At 37.3% G+C, this 19,265-nt stretch overlaps 2 protein-coding genes and 1 long non-coding RNA gene across 8 annotated transcripts; 1 reads left to right on the top strand and 2 right to left on the bottom strand.

Moving 5' to 3' along the window:
* Positions 1 to 2,705: 2,705 nt before the first annotated feature.
* LOC112741742 (uncharacterized) lies at positions 2,706 to 5,842 on the top strand. Of its 6 annotated transcripts, XR_003171586.3 has the most exons (5): positions 2,713 to 3,036; positions 3,308 to 3,334; positions 4,109 to 4,149; positions 4,381 to 4,551; positions 4,678 to 5,842. It is a non-coding gene; the product is annotated as an uncharacterized lncRNA (long non-coding RNA). The 6 variants fall into 6 exon arrangements; XR_011870786.1 differs by having other exon boundaries at positions 2,706 to 3,036; positions 3,308 to 4,286; XR_011870787.1 differs by having other exon boundaries at positions 2,706 to 3,036; positions 3,308 to 4,551; positions 4,678 to 4,802; positions 4,875 to 5,842.
* A 977-nt stretch (positions 5,843 to 6,819) lies between these two features.
* Positions 6,820 to 7,828, bottom strand: LOC112741741 (probable CCR4-associated factor 1 homolog 11). The gene has a single exon (XM_025790835.3). The coding sequence runs from the start codon at positions 7,681 to 7,683 to the stop codon at positions 6,844 to 6,846; it is 840 nt and encodes a 279-aa protein (XP_025646620.1). The 5' UTR covers positions 7,684 to 7,828; the 3' UTR covers positions 6,820 to 6,843.
* A 5,114-nt stretch (positions 7,829 to 12,942) lies between these two features.
* Positions 12,943 to 17,871, bottom strand: LOC140178515 (uncharacterized). Its single transcript, XM_072215685.1, has 3 exons — positions 17,119 to 17,871; positions 14,264 to 17,073; positions 12,943 to 13,834 (listed from the first exon to the last, which is right to left on the bottom strand). The coding sequence occupies exons 1-3, from the start codon at positions 17,869 to 17,871 to the stop codon at positions 12,943 to 12,945; spliced, it is 4,455 nt and encodes a 1,484-aa protein (XP_072071786.1).
* Between the last annotated feature and the right edge of the window lie 1,394 nt (positions 17,872 to 19,265).

Genomic DNA, 19,265 nt, shown 5'->3' with positions numbered 1-19,265 from the left:
TTTGTGTCTGTCAAAGGTAGGAGGAGTTCTCTTAAGTTTAAACATGCCTCTGCCTCTGCATTTGTTAAGGAGAAGATTGTTATTGAAGATGATGGACTAGTGGAAGATGTCTCGGATGGCGAAGTTGACATTGATTTTGTTGGTGCAGAATTTGGACTTGATCCTAGTGCCGATTCTGATGGGGCTAATTCATGGCATTCTGAGGAGATGAAGACCCCTCCCAACTCTGAAGAGGAAATAACAGATGTTGACTCAGATGATGGTTGTCCATTGTTTAGAGATGGAGGAAGGTTTGGAGAGTTAGTGCTGGAGGTTGGTATGAAATTCACTACCAAATGGGAGTTCAAATAGGCTGTTAGGGAGTACACAATTCAGGAAGGAAAGAGGCTTAGGTTGAAAAAAAAATTATAGCAAAAGAGTGAGAGTTGTATGTAAAGTAAAGGAATGTCCATGGCTGATGTATGCCTCAAGAGACCATGAAGATACTTGTTGGCAAATAAAAACATTCAACAATGATCACACTTGTGCTAGAGATGACAGAAACAGGGCAAATAAAAACATTCAACGATAACACTCATTTGAAAAGGCAGCTTGAAAATTTTACTTGCAGTTATTGTGGTGATAAAGGTCACACCAAGAGAGGTTGCAAAAAGAAGAGATTGGCCGATACAGCAGCAGCTGCTGCTGCTGTGGCTGAGGCTGAGGCTGCTACAAAAAGCAAAGAGGGCGAAGGGGGAGGAGATCCAACAGCCGACCAAACATGCGTTGCTACCTCTGATGAAACGAACCAACAAGGTGAAGGAGGAAATGTACAACCTATTAATTTAGCACCTATTGTTTCAGCAGCCAGTGATGTCCAACCAGTAGAACTTGAGTTGTCTCAACCTACCTGTTTTGTAGAAATTAGTTAGATGTGTTTAGGGAGGTTATGAAAATTAGTATGTGGCATTAGGCCTTTAATGTTTTGTTAAAATTTAGACAATGACTACTAAGATCAGTCCTGGTTATTTTGATATCACAATGGATCTTTTGATGTTAATACTCATGATGCTTGGTTATGCATCTTTTTTGTTCAACTCTGATAACTAATTTAATATACATCCAGTTTGCTGTTTAACTTGCTTATTGTAATCCTATTTAAATATAACTCAGTTTTGTTGAATCATGTGTAAGTCACAGGAATACCACAAATTACTCTTTATTCATTCCATTCAAATATTTTTACACAATATATATTCCATTACATTACATTACACATGAATCCTTCTATAATTTTTTCTTCAAAATTTGTCACACATCACTAACAGAAACACAGCTACCATCAACAAATTGGTCATGAATTTCTGACTTCTTACATCATTTTTCAACCTCCCAACCCTCCATGCTAGGTTCATCTTCATTCTACCATTGACTCTATCAGAATCTGCTATTCCAGCACTTTCCTCTTAAACAATGTCAGCCCAAACAAACATATCACACCAAGTCTTTTTTCTTGTCTGAAATGAACCAATAAAAGATGATGAAATGAAGTAGGCAAGAACAAATTAACAAAATATCATATATTTAACTTACATTATAATTGGGATATCCAAAAACCGTAGACTGAGTGCACCTCAATTTGCTGGCTTTGGCATCAACTGGAACCGAAAGTGATCGAGTTATATGCTGCTTGACAACCATTGTCTATACAAGAATGAAAATATTCATCAATGCAGCATAGTTTAAAATCATATACCAGTTTAACATACAAAATGTAAAAAATTTTAGCAAGCGTTGTATGAAAACAGTTGCCTTGATTGAAGAAAATAGACATACATTTAAATCAGAAGCACATCCCAGATGTCTGCCATGTACACTTTCTTAACCCAAAGATGCGATTGGAGTAACCGGTAATGAGTGGACAACCTTTGACAATGGAGAGAATGAACCTTTACCATTAAGAGAGAGGGTCCTTGAAGTAGGTGGATGTGGAAGGACCATCCGTCTTTACGAAAGAAGATAATGCGGCATCTAATGACCATAAGGGTATTTGCAGAGAGGGGAGTGCAGGCCGTCTAGAGTGAGGAATCAAGGAAGCCTTGTCACCTTTTTTATTTGCATTTGCAGCACATGTTTACAGTAAGTAACACAATGCAATGCTACATCAAACAATTGCAAACTGACAAAAGCAGCGGCAGCTTATAGTTTTTAGTATTGAGTGATTACAGTTTTAGAGGAAACTGAAATTTAGCCAAGTTACATTCATATTATGGTAGCAGCAGCTAGCAATCATGAAACAGAGAAATGGCAGATCGAAATGGAAGGCATATGATCTGTATGTGTTATTACCTAGAGCTGGAGGCGATGAAGAGGATGATCTGAGAAGGAATCAGCAGCAGCTGTTTGAAGCTCAGGCGATGAAGAGGACGATCTTAGCTTTTAGGATTTTAATGGGACCAGGGACCAGATTGGGTACAAAATTCAGATTTGCCACGTCAGCTTGCCGTTGCTGGCTCCAGCGTGGCATTGGAGGTGCCAGATCATCCCTCCGTTTGCTGACTTGGCGTCGGAAAGAGTTGCAGGGCCACTATGGGTCCCGGAGTTGAATGTCAGGGATGCTGTTAGGGAATTTTGAAAGTCAATGACAAGTATGGGTAACTCGCCCAATCTTAGGGACCACTTTGGAGTTTTAGTCCAAAAAAACACTAAAGGAAACGCGAGCAATAATTGATTCATCACCTTCCTCACTACTATTAGCCTATTATTTAGAAACAGAACTCAATTCCTACCATTTTAGAATGAAAATCCTAACCCCAACCCTAGCTCAATTTCCCCAATTTCACGACATTGACTCGCGTTCTGCGTTCTTCTCTCTCGCCATCGTGGTGTTCTTCACTGCTCTGCTCGCATCGCGTTCTGCTCTGCTCGTGTCATGTGCTTCTTCTCGCATCGTGTTCTGCTCTGCTCCGCCATGTTCGATCTTCAGCTCGCGCCATTCTGAAACATTCGCTTTGCTCCGCCGTGGTGTCGTTCACATCTTCCTCTCAAGTCTCTCAGGTATGACAAAAATTTCTCTCAAATTTTACTTACTAGTGGTTTAATTTGGTTGAATTGTTGAAACTTGAAATAACAAAACTACTCCAACCGTGTTCAATTAGAAACCTTAACCCCAACCACTTTGAATTTTGATTGATGTGCGATTTACTCTTTTCTCTTCGCGTTCCTTGTCACTGCTCGCGATTTACTCTTCTCTATTCGATTTCCTCGTCATTGCCTGTGTTCCTCATTGCTGGCGTCGCTGTTGGCGTCTCCGTGGTGTTCGTCGCAGCTCGCCTCGCCTCTCCGTTTAAATATGGTAATTAACAAATTATCCACTATTAATTATGTAATTGCATAAGTTGTATCCACTCTTGAGAGGCCAAACAATGGTAGAATTTAATTGAAGATTCAACTGTTGAAGGATAGGATCAGGTAGGGTAGGTATTGGTACAAAAAAGAATGTTCCGTGCCTGCATTTGTTTTTGGCTCTTCCTGAGATTGCACATACATAGTCGCATAGATAGATACTCCTTTAATTTAAGCCATTAGTAATTGTCATTATTTAATTTAAAACATTAATTTGCGGGCATATGATTCATCTACTACTAAATAATATGTATGGACAGATTGGGACGAGAAGTAAGCCATGTATGTTAATGGAAATTAACCTGAAAGTGGTTCATAAAGCTAAGCTACACATTGCAAGTGTGCCTCCACAACTTAGATGAACTATACACAATACAGCATGCACTGCATAACTTTGTATTTATGTTCATTATATATTATATGTGTGTTTATGCCTTATTCATTTAGTTTAAGGGGGGAAGTCCATTTGAATTAAGTGTAATTGAAAAACCTGGGTACCTCATCACTGCATTGTAATCTCCCCATTTAGTTAGAGGTCAGTATTTGTTTAGATATAAAAGCACATGCATTTCTAAGTTTAAATTTTCATATAGAAATCAGTGTTTTTGAGTCTTTGCTAGTTGCTACTTAGTAACAAATTTCATTGTTTTTCATGGTATCTCCAAGCACTAGTCATTTCTGTTAATTGGATGTCCTTTCGACATTAGAATTTTACTGCATGCAGATCTATGATTTGGACAGCACAGGCTTTGTGAATGCCAAAAGGTAGCTATTCTTTTTATTTGATGCTTTAGGATGTAAGTAAGCTATTTTTTTATGGAGGAGGAAGAGGTTGATAGATTCAGCAAAGTTCAAGAGAGTTTCTTGCCAAGTTCTTCAACTCTCAGTATACTTGAATTCATGTTAGTGGTCAAAACATAAATGTGGAGCCAATTGAAGTGCTGCAATTGTGAAAAATGTGATGCTGTAGTGATTTTTTTATTTGAATTTTGGCAGATTGTTGATATTGGCAAAACTCTGCCGTTGTTCATGGAGCTTCAAACCTTAGGTGACAGGACGTGAAGAAGCTGGCATTTGATCACATAATTCACAGTATTAAGTGAACCAGAAGCATAAGAAAAAAGCGAAGAACCATGCTCTGAAAGTGTCTTGTTTTCAATGCTATAGGTCTCATCTAATTTGAGTTGAACCTTTTGATTATGTTGGCTGTGTGATTTCCTCAGATGGCTCTGCTTATTGAACAATTTGAATGAATGTTTGTGTATGTGTTTGTTCTTTGTCTGTTTTCAAAAGGAAGAGGATGAAGCATGAGTTAAGAAAGCGCTTGTGACACTATGTGAACTTCACAGAAGAAAAGATTGGTTTGACAAGAGAACAACTAAAACAATGTTCACTGTTTGTTTCCATCCAGCACCAAGGTTTTTATTTTCTCCTTTATATTTTGTGATTGTGCGACTGTTTTGAAATTCTGATCTTAGGCATAAAGATAGTTTTTGGTGTTATCAGGATCAAGAAAGCATCTTTATCGTCTCAATATGAACAAGACTAAGCAGCAAAGGTAGAATTTGATTCACGGGGAGGTGATGTGTGTGATTCTCAAGTGTCAGATCATTAGTGATTTGATTTTCTAATGTAACAGTATAGCTTTAAGATAATTCTATTATGGTGAAGAGATTTTATGCATTTCAATAATAAAAACTAAGCTTCATTGATATATGTGCTGGTTACTAGTGGTAGTAGCTGAGGTAATCAGTGGATCCGTTGTCTTTTGCCTTCCCTTCTTATATGTTTGCATTGTTCAACCATATGCTTTGGAACCAAGGCTTTCTACTTATGATCCTTGATATAGTAATATACTAACTAAATTCTTTTTAATCTTGAATTTGCAGATGTTGTGCTAGATATTTGCAGAGTTACCAGCATGGCCAGGGAGACAGAAGGGAGAAAAAGAAAGAAGAAACAAGAAACAAGAACTCGCAATGCTCAGCTGCATGCTACCATCTCAGTGGCTGCAGTGGCTTCTGCCGTGGCAGCCATCGCGGCTGCAATGGCTACTTCATCTGCACCAAGCAAGGATGAGAGGATGGCCAAGACCGACATGGCTGTGACCTCTGCAGCCACATTGGTGACCACGCAGTGTGTCGAGGCTGCTGAGGCAATGGGGGCTTAAGAGAGATCACCTACCTTCTGTAGTTAGCTCAGCTGTCAATATCCGCTATCATGATGATATCACTACTCTTACCGCTGCAACTGCAACAAGTAGCACTCCTTGATGACGCTGTCAAGAATCAACAAGAGTATAGTTGCATTGTCAATTAGCCCCTTATAGGACAAAATGTGTCTTGTGTTCATGTAGGCTTGGGTAGTGTGAACTAAGAGATAGTAATGATGACCCTGATCTTAATTATTAAAGTGTGCAGATTTATTTAATAATTAAATGATTATACATGTTTCTTAACTTTTGTATTTTCGATGCAAAAACAATCCTTATTTTTAGCCAAAAAGACAATCCTTCAGTGGTTGTATATTTAGTTTAAAGGTAACACTTATATAGGTTACATATTTAAAAGAATAGACAACGCTTTCAAGAGTTGCATATCAAATTGATAGGCAACACTTTTAACAGGTTGCAAATTCAAATAAATAGGCAATATTTTTAACGTCTTGCATATTCTAAATAATAGGCAACACTTTCAACGTGTTGCATACTCAGAAGAAGAGGCAACACTTTTTACTAGTGGGTGAATAGGTGTTGCCTAAAACACAGTTGCTTTTGAACAAAAAAAGCATTACTTTGACCTAAGGCAACTACAGCATCTGCAAATCCCCCAAAAAAACATTACCTCAAGTCCCAATTAACCAGTTTGATCATTGACTTAACGGTTGAACCACTGGTCTAGAGACCCAATATCTTGAACGGGTCAATTATCGATTCGATTTATGATAATTATGTATTTTAGTGTATAAGTAATATTTTTGTATTTCAATATATAACCTAAAGAAGTGACTAATTACAATTATTAATATTTTAAATGCTGCAAATCTTTCTAAATAAAAAATTAATTTAATTAAAATGAAAAAGAAAATTAATTAAGAAAATAATTATGTTATTTTTTATGTATTTCTATTACACAAAATAATCTTCTTTAAAAAAATGATAAATTTTCGAGTAATTATACTTTCTTTTTTAATAAACCAAATTAGGATTAGCAAGCATACCAGGAGGGAAAAAAATAGAAAAAAGTATGTTTTAATTTACGTTTAAGAAAAGGTTTTCAAAACTAAAACAACGGCAACATGTTTAGCGATGGCGCAACAACGCCTCATTGTTTACACGAACCAGTTAAGCTCAATAGAATTTCTTTTGAAGCTTAGAATTTGTTTGATATGAAGACTACTTCAAATTCGAGTTACAGTAGAAGTAAAGAACAATAATTTTATAAATCAAATAAGATAATTTTATAAACCAAATAAGATATTCGCAAAGGAATTGATGTTCAAACAATCTTGCTCGTCACAATCATCAGCAGTAAAATAAAAATCCCTAAGTTTGAAAAAAGTCTGAAGAGTCAACAAACTATCCGAACCGGCTTGATGACTATTCCCAGCAACACGATCAACCTTCAAACTCTTCGCCAATTTCTCTAACCCACCGACATTGATTCCTCTGCAAAACTTAATCATGTGCTTCATATCATAAACACTAGACCCGAATAATTCAGAGACAACAACCTTAAAAACATCAAGATCATTGGGCAATTTCCTTCCAGTGAGAACCTTAACCATGTACCCAAAATCATAGGAACTATGAAAAGTGACCCAAGTCAGATTCAGCCTACTAAACATGAATCTTGATCTCAGAAACAATCTTCTAAAGGCACCAATTGGGATCCCCTCTTCCTTAATCTTGGCGAAATCGATTCCTTGTTCTGCGAGTAACTGGATTGCGTCCGGATTATGATGGTCCTGGTGGACGTCGAAGCCTTTGAAATTGAATTCCCAGACGTAGCAAGAATCGGTGCCAAGGTCGGGTAAGTGGCCGGCATAATTGGAGAGGGCGAGACCCAACTGAATGAGTTTCAGAGAATCGACATTGGCCTTTACGAGTTTGTAAGTGTAGGAAGGTGGAAGCTTTGAGTAGTGGCAGTTCTTCTCAGACACATGGATGAATCCTGGGAACTCTGTGTCAAAGGCAACATGGCAGTAACAGGGAAGAATCTGTTCAAGGAGAGCGAACTCAGATTCAAGATTTGACGCCCAAACTTGACGAACAACCACGGGTTTGGTGCTACGATCCATTGATCAAGAAAAGGAGCTTTCTTTGTGGTGGTGATTTTCTTTGTTGGTCAGGTGTTGTTATTGGTGAGTTATAAATTGCACCTGGCTAGATGAGGTGAATGAAACACCCCTTAACTCTGACACCTGTTTGAGTATTGCGGTCAAATCTTTTGATGCTTTTCAGTTTTATTCTGTGAAGTGTCCTATATTATTTAGTGGCCTCTATAATATATTAATATTTAATATTTGCGTTATAGTCCAGTTTTGGACAGATGGGCCTCCACTCTAGTGTTGATTTTAATGGGTCTGCAAACTTTAAAAAATTGCCAAACAAAAATTAGAAAGATTGAAAATTTTAAAACCAATCCACAACCATCACGGACTGATCCAAATCTGCAAAATAGTATAGTGCATCTAAATTATAGAATAATATGCTTTGTAAATATAAGGTGTCTAATTTAGTTATTTGTTATATTCTTATATTTTAACGTATTACATCTAAATATTATTTTATAATTGAATCATTGTCACTTTCTACAAAAGTAAATTTATAAAATGAAATATTTTTTGAGCAAATAAATAATGCTTATTTTAAATTTGTAAATTAATTTTGCTATAACTGCACACTATCACAGTAAATAATATTAAGAAAAAAAAACTATCTTAAATTTGTGAAATCTTAAATTTGTGAAATCTTCAATATAGTTTGCACAACTACATAATCTCTTTTGTAATGTTGCAATAAATAATATTAACCTGACCTACCCTAAACATAAATTTTCTTCTGTTTTAAACTTTTAATCATTTTTTTAATTAACTCTTATTAATAACTAAATAAAATTAAAACAGATTTCATAGTGGTTTTTTTTTTTTTGGTCAAGAGTAAATTGTTATTTATTTCAGACTTACTCAGTTCGGGTCAATTCCAATAGAAATTTTTATTTTAAAGTCCAAATCCAGTTATAAACAAAAAAAAAAAATCTGTCACCCCAAGTCCCCAACTACTAAAATGCCCAAGTCAAAACTACTCAAAGGCCAATTCACAAGAAAACAAATATTTATAAATTTCTACCTGTACATATAACTATTATATTTTCACCCAAAATGTTCAGGCAGAATTGTAATTACAATAAAACTGGTTCTACTTATCTGCAGGTCAGGAATAACACCTCATTCATACACCCTGGTAACAAACAAACCATGGGACCAACTTTCCATCACGCTACTCACTTAACTCAATTAAAATAAACAGCAGCACTTCAGTTCTTCTGCTACAATTCAATTGTATTTGAATTTTTAGTTATAAAAATATTTATTTTAAAGTTATAGTATTTAAATAAATTATTAAAAAATAATAATATTTTTATACAAAATAATAAATATTAAAATAATAATGATAATAAATATCTTTTAATAAAATTTTAATTTACAATAATTTTAATGATAATACCAAAAAATATATTGTGTAGTTAGTATTTGGTATTTTATTATGTATGATATAATAGGTGAAAATAGAAAATAAATATAAAATGTGTGTTATGTATATTGTTGTTGGTTTTTATTTTTGCTACTTTTACTAGAATTCTCTCCTCCTTTATTCAGATCGAAAACTTATTGTAACAACTATAAAAAAAATAGCAAATTATATAAAAGTAAAACCACAAGTGAAAAAATATAATTGAAACTAAGATTTTATACTATACAATATTAAATATAAATTTAATAATAAAAATAGAGTGGTAGAATGATAAGAAAAATATATGGAAGGGACATATATATCAGGTGGTTCAAATAAAACATTATGTGAAAATAGTGATAAAAAGTCAGTATTTTTAATAAATAAAATATTTTTTACAAATTGTGTCAAAGGCAACATGACAGTAACAGAAAAAAAATCTATTCAATAAAAACAAACTCAGATTCAAGATTTGATGTGCAGATTTAACGAAATTTTGTGTCAAAGACAACATGACAGTAACAAAAAAATCTATTCAATAAAAACGAACTCAGATTCAAGGTTTGATGTCCAGACTTGAGGAACCACTCCGAATTTGATGCTAGAATCTATTGATCAAGAAAACAATGAACAAATCTCTTTTTGCTATTGGGGCTGTGATTTTCTTTGTTGGTCGGGTGTTGTTACTATGTTGCTAAAATTTAAATTTTCTTTTTTTTTTTTTTTCTGTCCTGAATCTAAAGGGGCTCTCTTAATAGTATATTAACATTATCAATATTTCTGTTTGTTCTTGTCTGACTATTCCGAAGTATAGCTCGTCCTCTGATAAGGTCGGTGGACTCCTAGAGTGAACCAAGGTATACGTCGGCAGTGGATGAACGGCGAGGGTGGGTACCTGCAAAGGCACTCCGACGCTCAAGTTAGTATAAAGTGGATAATAAATCTTACTTGGGAAAAGTGACATACCTCCCTTAGCTTTCTCGTCCGCTTTATATCTAGCGAAAAAGGTCGACCGTTTTTGTTAGGTTGTAACGCCTAGGAAGAGGATTAATTGTGAATCCGACGTTATTGTTTTAAGGCTGTTTATGGTCATTTACGAAATCGTCGGTTACGATTGGGTCTTTGGCGTTACCGAGCTATAACTTGTAACCGATATTTATTGGTCATATCACAGCCCCCAAGCTTGACCTAACTTTGAAGAGATATGTTGAGCTTTATAATAGGCGAGTTATAGCTCGGTACGCTATGCCCCCAGGTCAGTATATCTCTTTTAAAGTTACTAATAGGTAACTGAAGAGACTGGTTACTGTAATTATTACCCAAGTCTCGAGAGATGTAAAACTTTTAATTATTATTTTCTCTAGATAGGTGCAAGTTCCAAGACTTAGTTCTAACCGTTGGTAGTGTGCTTCATTCAATGGTGTTGATTTTCATCATAGATTGAAAAGATTTAAGTAACTGAACGGTTTAGCATTTTGCTTCTTGCAGTGCACTGGAGATTGTAATTTCAGAAGCTTTAAAACACTATGAGCACCAGAGGTTAGTAACATTCCCCTTTCTTTCATCTTATCTTTACTTCCCTCCTTCTGAGTTCATCAAAAACAATGAGTGAGAAGAAAGTAAAATCGTTGCCCAAGTTTGAGGACGACGAGTCGTACGACTGGGTTGATGATGATGTCAAAATAAGGGCTTCTTTGTTTGCTGATAAGGATAGTGTTAATGAAGTTAATGTAGCTAGGATAGTAAAACCTGGTTTTCGCTTGGAATTACTGCCATGCAACCGCTCTGATCGTATTTTTCATAGGAAAAAGGACTTCGAAAACTTGTTTATGTATAGTTGTGTGCTAGAAGAATTGAGGGTTCGACTCCCATTTAGTCAGTTTGAATGTGACATTCTGAAACAATTGAACTGTGCTCCATCACAGGTTCATCCTAATGGCTGGGCGTTCATAAAGTGTTTCCAGATTTTGATGAAATTTCTGGAAATTAAACCGGATTTGGAGCTGTCTTTTCATTATTTCAAGCCAAAGGGGTATGGAAGGGATTGTGGGTAAACTTAAACAGCACACCTGGTTTCTCTGTTTTCAAATTATATAAATCTTCCTTCAAAGATTTTAAGGAAATGTTTTTAAAAGTGAAGTCAGTGGATGAGAATTTTCCATTTTACCTAGATGAACACCTTGGGGAAAAATTCCCCTTGTATTGGTGTTGTCAACCACAACACATCTTAGGTCCTGAACTGATATCTAGCCGGAACGAGTGTATTATATCTTTTCTGATTGAAATGGTAGCTAAGGGGGGATTGATGTCTGTGTCGGAGTTGCTTCCTTGGGAAGATAATAAGTCGGCTGTGATAGATTACTTTGGTGAGGTCATCGAGGTATATTTTGTTTTGGGTTGCTTTTGATTGAATAACTATTCTTCTGATAATACTATGTTTGTTTTTGTGACAGCTGGAAAGTTTCCGGGAGTATCGGCTTCTACACTTAGAGCTCGGTTCAAATCTAAGAATTTTGAGGGTTCATCCTCGAATGCTGAAAAAATGGATGTTGGGGGTGAAGTTGACCAGCCCCCACCGAGAAAGAAAGAGATTGTGTTTAAAAAAAGAAAAACATAGATGACTGTTACTACAGGGGAACAGGGTAAAGAAGGTGTTATTCAACTTGACGACCTATCCAGTTTTAGTGCAAAACAGGATAAGCTTCACATTTTCGATAATGATGGAGATGGATCATCTGTTTGGGATCGTGGGTTTCCGTTCAACGTCGTTGCAGACGAGGTTGTCCAAAGTTTTTCAGACATAGCTCGGGTGGAAGAAGTCGGGGATGTTGGAGTTGATCAGTTTCTTCAGGTGAGCTTATCCTAATCACTCATCTGGATCAAATATCTATATTGTAAATTTTTATAAAGTTGAATTTGTAATTTCAGGTGTTGGGTTTTTGATTGGCCTGTATTGGCCGTAGCCAAGAGAAAAGGCACAAGAAAATGGTTACTGAGGCTGCACAGGGTGCTGTTTTAAAGGAGCAACTGTCTTCCAAGGAATTAGCCTTAACTGAATTAAAGAAAAATGTTTCTGACTTGGAAAAGGAACTGAAAGTTGAGAAAGAGAGTCGTGAGAAGGTGGCCGAGCTATTAACAAAGAAAGATACTAATCTTGAAGACATAAACAAGCGAGTTATCGAGCTAACCGTACAAATGAAGGAATTTGAAGCAAGTAGAGAGGGTGACATTCTTGATGCCTTTGCTGAAGGCTTTGAACGTGCTGTGACCCAGGTAAAGTTTCTTATGCCTGATGGTGACTTTACACCTATGGACCCGAGTAAGGTGGTTCGGGATGGTCAGCTTGTAGATGATGAAGAAGTAATCGAAGAAGGTGGTGATAATTTAGTTAATTAGTTGTTTTACGTAATTTAGTTAACTAGTTGTTTTACGTAAGGGATCTGCGTAATTAGGTTTTGGATGATCCTAATTACTTTGTCTGATACCCGTCAAAGGGGTTTATGAACTGTATTTTGAGGATTTATCTGTTTAGTCTGTTAACAGGAGTAATTTGTGATGTGATGACAAATTTCCCCATGATATTTATTGGCAAATTGAAGCTGAGGTTAGTTAAAAGGAACATGCTAAAAATGTTATAAATGTAGTTAAGTTTTATTCAAAGCAGTACCTTAAAAACTTAATTCAGGCAGGCTAGCCTCGTTAAAACCTCCTTGAGCAAAACCCTTTTGGAAAAAATCTCAAGTGAGGAAAAAGAGTACTAGCATTCTGCTTTGTCTTAACTGAAATATTTCTTTAAAGAACTGACATTCCATGAACTTGGGAGTCTAGTACCATCCAATTGCTCTAGTCTGTAAGCTCCTCTTCCGAGGACTTCGAGTATGCGATAGGGGCCGTCCCATGCTGCCGCAAGCTTTCCATGGGAAGATGGTCGGCGAGCTCTCTGCTTGTGTTCGCAAGGATTGTTGTGAAATTTCCAAGGAAATCATTGCCTCAGACCCATATACCAAGCGGAATGGGGTTTCTTTAGTGGATGTGTGTACTGTAGTGTTGTATGACCACAATACTTCTGGAACCAGCTCAGCCCAGAGTCCCTTGGCTTCGTCGAGCTTTTTCCTCAAAGCGTGCAAGAGGACCTTGTTAGCGGCTTCAGCCAAACCATTAGATTGTGGGTGTTCCACAGATGAGAAGTGCTGGTTTATCTTTAGATTCTGCAAAAAATCTTTAAAATTATGGTCGGTAAACTGCCGACCATTGTCAGTGATAATATGGCTGGGAATTCCAAATCGGCATATGATATATTTCCAAACAAAGGATATCATCTGGGAGGATGTTATTCTTGCCAAGGGTTGTGCTTCAATCCACTTGCTGAAATAATCAATAGCAACTACCAAATACTTCATCTGTCTAGGTGCAGTGGGGAATGGGCTGAGGATATCGATCCCCCACTGGTTAAATGGCCAACTTATTACTGACTGATGAAGTTGCTCGGCTGGAATGTTGATGATCGGCGCGTGCTTTTGACATCGGTCGCAAGTTCTGACCTTCTTGCTGCTATCCTCCCACAGAGTCCGCCAATAAAAACCAGCTCGAAGTATTGTCTGTGCCAGGCTTCTTGCCCCCGAGTGTATCCCACAGATTTCTTTATGAGCCTCGGCTAACACAAGGTCGGCCTCATGCCTGTCCAAGCATTTCAAAAGTGGTCGGGAGTATCCCCGCCTATATAAAACATTATTCATTAATGTGAAGAAAGAGGCTTGTCGTCGGAATCTTTTCTTATCTGAGATGTCATCTGGGACAGAGCCATCTTTTAGGTACTGTATATAAGGTAGCTTCCAACTTTATTCACTTAAAGTGCTTAAAATGCTAATAGTATGTATGCTCGGCTTATCTAAAGTCGATTGCAGCAGTGTCGCTGTGTGTGCTTGTGTAATGGCTAACTTTGATAGGATGTCAGCCCTATTATTCTGATCTCTGGGGATGTGGTGAATTTCTACTTTTGAAAAGCTGCTTATCAACTTTTGAACAATGTCTAAATATTTTAATAAAATTTGATCTTTAGTTTGAAAAACCTGATTTACTTGTTGGACCACTAATAAGGAATCACAATAGACTTTTAAGCTGGTAATGTGTAAATCAATGGCTAACCTGAGCCCAGCGATGACGGCTTCGTATTCGGCCTGGTTATTACTTGCTGTAAAGGAGAACCAAAGAGAATGCTCGAGGATTATGCCCTCAGAACTTTCTAATAATATTCCTGCCCCTGACCCCTGGGGGTTTGAAGCTCCATCCACAAACAAGTTCCAATCCGAGTTTTCTTCTTCCAGACATGGCTGGGTAAGTTCCGCCACAAAATCGGCTAAGTGCTGGGACTTGACGGATCCTCTCGGTTGGTATTGAATATCAAATTCTGAAAGCTCAATGGCCCATTTGATTAGTCTGCCTGCTAATTCTGGTTTTGAGATGATCTGCCGAAGAGGTTGTTCGGTTCTGACGATGATAGTGTGCCCCTGGAAATATGGTCGGAGTTGTCTCGAGGAGAAAACCAAGGCCAATGCGAGCTTTTCCAACCTCGGGTAACGAAGCTCGGCGCCTTGCAGTGACTTACTTACAAAATAGATCGGTTGTTGACCTTTCTCTGTTTCTGTTACAAGGACAGAACTAATTGCAACATCAGTAATAGACAAGTATATATATAATGGCTCATTGGTCTTTGGCTTTTGTAAAACAGGAGGTTTCGAAAGGAATTGTTTTAAATTTTGAAATGCAGTTTCATAGCTTTCAGTCCATTCAAAATGTTTTGTGCTCTTTTTTAAACATTGGAAAAAACTAAAAGACTTTAATGCCAAACATGGTAGAAATCTTGATAAAGCCGCGAGCCGCCCTGTTAGCCGTTGAACCTCCTTTAGTGTCGTTGGACTTTTCATATCAAGTATCGCCTGACATTTTTCGGGGTTTGCTTCAATTCCTCGGCTGGTGAGGATGAATCTGAGGAATTTTCCTCCGCGGACACCGAAAGCACACTTTTCAGGATTCAATCTCATATTATATCGCCGGATTTGCCCAAAAATCTTGGTTAGGTCGTGGATATGAGATTTGCCAACCATGGTTTTGGCGACCATGTCGTCCACATAAACTTTGATATTCCGACCTATCTGGTTCTCGAAGACCTTATTCATTAGTCGCTGATATGTTGCTCCTGCATTCTTTAAACCAAAAGGCATAACATTATAGCAGTGATTACCATATTCAGTTATGAAGGCGGTTTTCTCTTGATCAGATGGATGCATGAGAATTTGGTTATAACCAGAATATGCATCCATAAAACTTAATAAACCATAACCACAAGAGTTGTCAACTAAATTATCAATGCAAGGTAAAGGATAAGCATCTTTAGGACATGCCTTATTTAAGTCAGTGAAATCGACGCACATGCACCACTTACCGTTACTCTTTTTTACCATAACAACATTGGCGAGCCATGTTGTGAACCTGATTTCGCGGATGAAGTTAACAGTAATGAGCTTTTTAACCTCGGCAAGGCATGCAAGGCGTTTCTCTGTCCCGAGATTTCTCTTCTTTTGTGAGATTGGGCGAGCTTCTGAATTAATTGCCAATTTGTGCGTAATAACAAATGGATCTATTCCGGGCATATCTGCAGGGGTCCAAGCAAATAAGTCGGCATTCTCACGCAGAAATCTTACGAGTGATTCTCTTTCCTCCGTACTGGTCAATGTTCCTACAAAGGTGAATTTCATGGGATCTTCGGTTAGGGGGGCCTTTGTTAAGTCCTCATTTGGCATAGGTCGATCTTCAAAATCGGCTCTTGGATCTATTTCTGTCAATCTCGGCTGGTCGGGTTGTATGGAGTTGACCTGTGCCATGTTGCTCCTTTTGATGGGCTTCAAGCTTGTGTTATAGCATTGCCGAGCTTCATGGAGGTCGCTGTGGATGGTTGCCACTAAATTATCCTGCACAGGGAACTTAACACAAAGGTGAACTGTAGACACAATTGCTGCGAATTTATTTAAAAATGGTCTACCTAATATAAGATTATAAGAACTAAAACAGTCGACAACAAGATATTGAATGTCTTGTGTCTTAAATAATGGTTGCTCACCGAGTGTGGTTTGTAACCACACGGAACCCAGAATGGGGACTCGCTCCCCTGAAAATCCGACCAAGTCTCCATGGTATGGTTGCAAAATGTTGTTACTTAGCTTCATTTTTTCAAACGTGGTAAAGAATAACACATCGGCACTACTTCCCGGATCGAGAAGTACTTTGCGGACTATTAAATCTCCCAACTGAACAGAAATTACCACTGGATCGTCATAATTAGCATCGGTATGATTAAAGTCGGTTGAACGGAAAGTCATTTCTGGGAAATCTTGAATCGACTGAGGAACCTTAGGGGCATCTGTAACTGCCAACATGGCCCTATAAGTTCTTTTTCGGGCCGAGCTTGTATGTCCGCCTCCCGCATATCCTCCTAAAATACAATTGATAATTCCTCTGGGTTGGGCTGGTGCCATATCTTTTTCCTTTGATGAGGGGCTTGCTGCTGAGGGGTCGGAAGCCGAGGTTACATTCTTCTGCATGCGTCCTGTGATAAACTTGTCGAGGTGACCTTGTCTTGCGAGGCGTTCGAGGAGATCTTTAGCGATCACACATTCATCGGTTGTGTGCCCGTGTTTCTGATGAAAAGTGCAATATTTGGATTTATCGACAGTTTTGGACTTCGGGTAAGCGTCGGCCTTACGAGGAGGTTTGATTAATTTGGAGTTGAGTATTTCTTTGATAATGTCATCCCTCTTTGCGTTGAACTGTGTGTATGACTCATAGCGGGGAACGGGCTTAAAGGCTTTCTTACTATCCCGAGGTTTATCATCATCCTTGACAGTAGCTGATTTTTCTGCTTTGCGGGCTTGCCGAAGTTCTTCAACATCTATCTGTCCCTTGACTTTTTCGCGAAATTATGCCAAGATTTTCGGTTTGCTCACAGCGATTGTCTCTTGGAATTTGCCCGGACGAAGGCCGCTTTTAATGGCATGGAGATGGACCTCAGGGTGAAGGTCGGGGATTCTCATGGCAACTTTTGTAAAACGGGTAATATAATCCTTTAGGCTTTCTTGTGGGCCTTGTTTGATGGTTGTCAGGTAGTCAGAATCATGCAGGTATATTGCGGATGTTGCAAAGTGATCCTCAAACTGCTTCGCCAATTCCTGAAAACGCGATATTGAATCTGCAGGCAAAGAGCAAAACCAGTCAAGTGCAGGACCATCTAAAAAGGATGGAAAACAACGATATAAAATAGGGTCGGATGCACCGTTAACGATCATAATAGATCGAAATTTTTTAATATGCTGCTTCGGATCTCCTAACCCATCATATGGGGTTAAAGTCGTTGGCAGAGTGAATTGTCTGAAGAGTTGAAAATTCATTATGTCGGCCGTAAATGGGCCAGCGGAATTGTCGCGCTCTTCTTCCTCAGCGTCTGGTTGGGCTTCTTCGGTTCGATGGGCCTCCTCCTCTTCCCGCTGAGGTGTTTCGGAAACATGGGTCGGTATTGATTGACGCTCATGATTTTCCTCTCGGTTATGATGATCATTATTGTGCTCTAGCCGAGCATTAACCAGTTGTGCAATTTGATCCTGCATTCTTTGATTCTCCTCCGCCATTCGTTGATTTGCTTGTTGAAGTTCGGTCACCATCCGTAGGAGCTCGGATGAGGTGGGGGGAGGAGCATCAGCCATGAATGTATTTTAAGGGTATTTTGGGACCTTTGCGAATGATATTTGAAGATTATTCGGCCCCACGGTGGGCGCCAAATGTTCTTGCCTGACTATTCCGAAGTATAGCTCGTCCTCTAATAAGGTCGGTGGACTCCTAGAGTGAACCAAAGTATACGTCGGCAGTGGATGAACGGCGAGGGTGCGTACCTACAAAGGCACTCTGACGCTCAAGTTAGTATAAAGTGGATAATAAATCTTACTTGGGAAAAGTGACATACCTCCCTTAACTTTCTCGTCTGCTTTATATCTAGCGGAAAAGGTCGGCTGTTTTTGTTAAGTTGTAACGCCTAGGAAGAGGATTAATTGTAAATCCGACGTTATTGTTTTAAGGCTGTTTATGGTCATTTACGAAATCGTCAGTTACGATTGGATCTTTGGCGTTACCGAACTATAACTTGTAACCGATGTTTATTGGTCATATCACTGTTATTTTCATTCCTGAAATTATATAACACGCGTCTCACCTACATTGCTCCATGCAGGTTCTTCATGTGAGAAAAAAAAAGTTTTCTAAGCATAGCATTAGCCAAAATCAAATCCTTAAAAATAAATGAAATTTGAAAAATATGCGGACAAAGGAAAAAAAAATCTTATGATGATCTTATTTATTTTTCCCTATTTTATTACACTTTTTTATTTTTTAATTTTCTTCAAAATAATAACTCATACCTTACTGCCTATAGTTAATATGTATTTGAATTTCTATTTTGAGGTTCAGATAATTATCGAATAAAACTTTTTTTTATTCTTCATCATGATTTTTTTTTTTTTATTTAAAATGTCCTAGAGAATTACTATAAACAATACTAAACTATCTTAGTAATATTAACATATTAAAATTGAGAACAGATGAACTCAGAGTTGTTACTGTAATCAATGATATTAGGATTAGTGTTTATGATGTACACCTTAAAATTTAAATGAAATGGTTTAATTAATTTGAAAAATCAGGGCTCGTAATAAATTAAATTTAAGAATTATTAAATTTATGATTTTATAATAGGTTGTGTAAGATAAAATATCTTTTAATTTACTGATTAAATAGTATGCTTTTGCAATAGAGAAGTGCATTAAGTTATATCTCTTACATTTTATATTTACGTGTAGCTTTTTTTCTAAATTTAAGTGAAGTAAATAGTTTGCCTTAAGGTGATATTCTGATAAAGATTTTAGAAATATCTTTTTTGTAAAGATATTATATGTGTTATATTGTTATTGGACGAATTATTAAACTGATTAATAAAATATTTTAAATAAATTAAAATAAAATTAGTTTATTATAATTCATTAAGTTTTTTTTTATTTGAGTCCTGTACCAATTTTTTTTAGTTGAGTTTCTATAAAATTAAGCTAAT

The sequence above is a fragment of the Arachis hypogaea genome, chromosome 14 (genome assembly GCF_003086295.3).
Source record: "Arachis hypogaea cultivar Tifrunner chromosome 14, arahy.Tifrunner.gnm2.J5K5, whole genome shotgun sequence".
Lineage (NCBI taxonomy): Eukaryota > Viridiplantae > Streptophyta > Magnoliopsida > Fabales > Fabaceae > Arachis > Arachis hypogaea.
The sequence above is the reverse complement of the archived record's forward strand: the minus strand, read 5'-3'. Positions and strand labels throughout refer to the sequence as shown.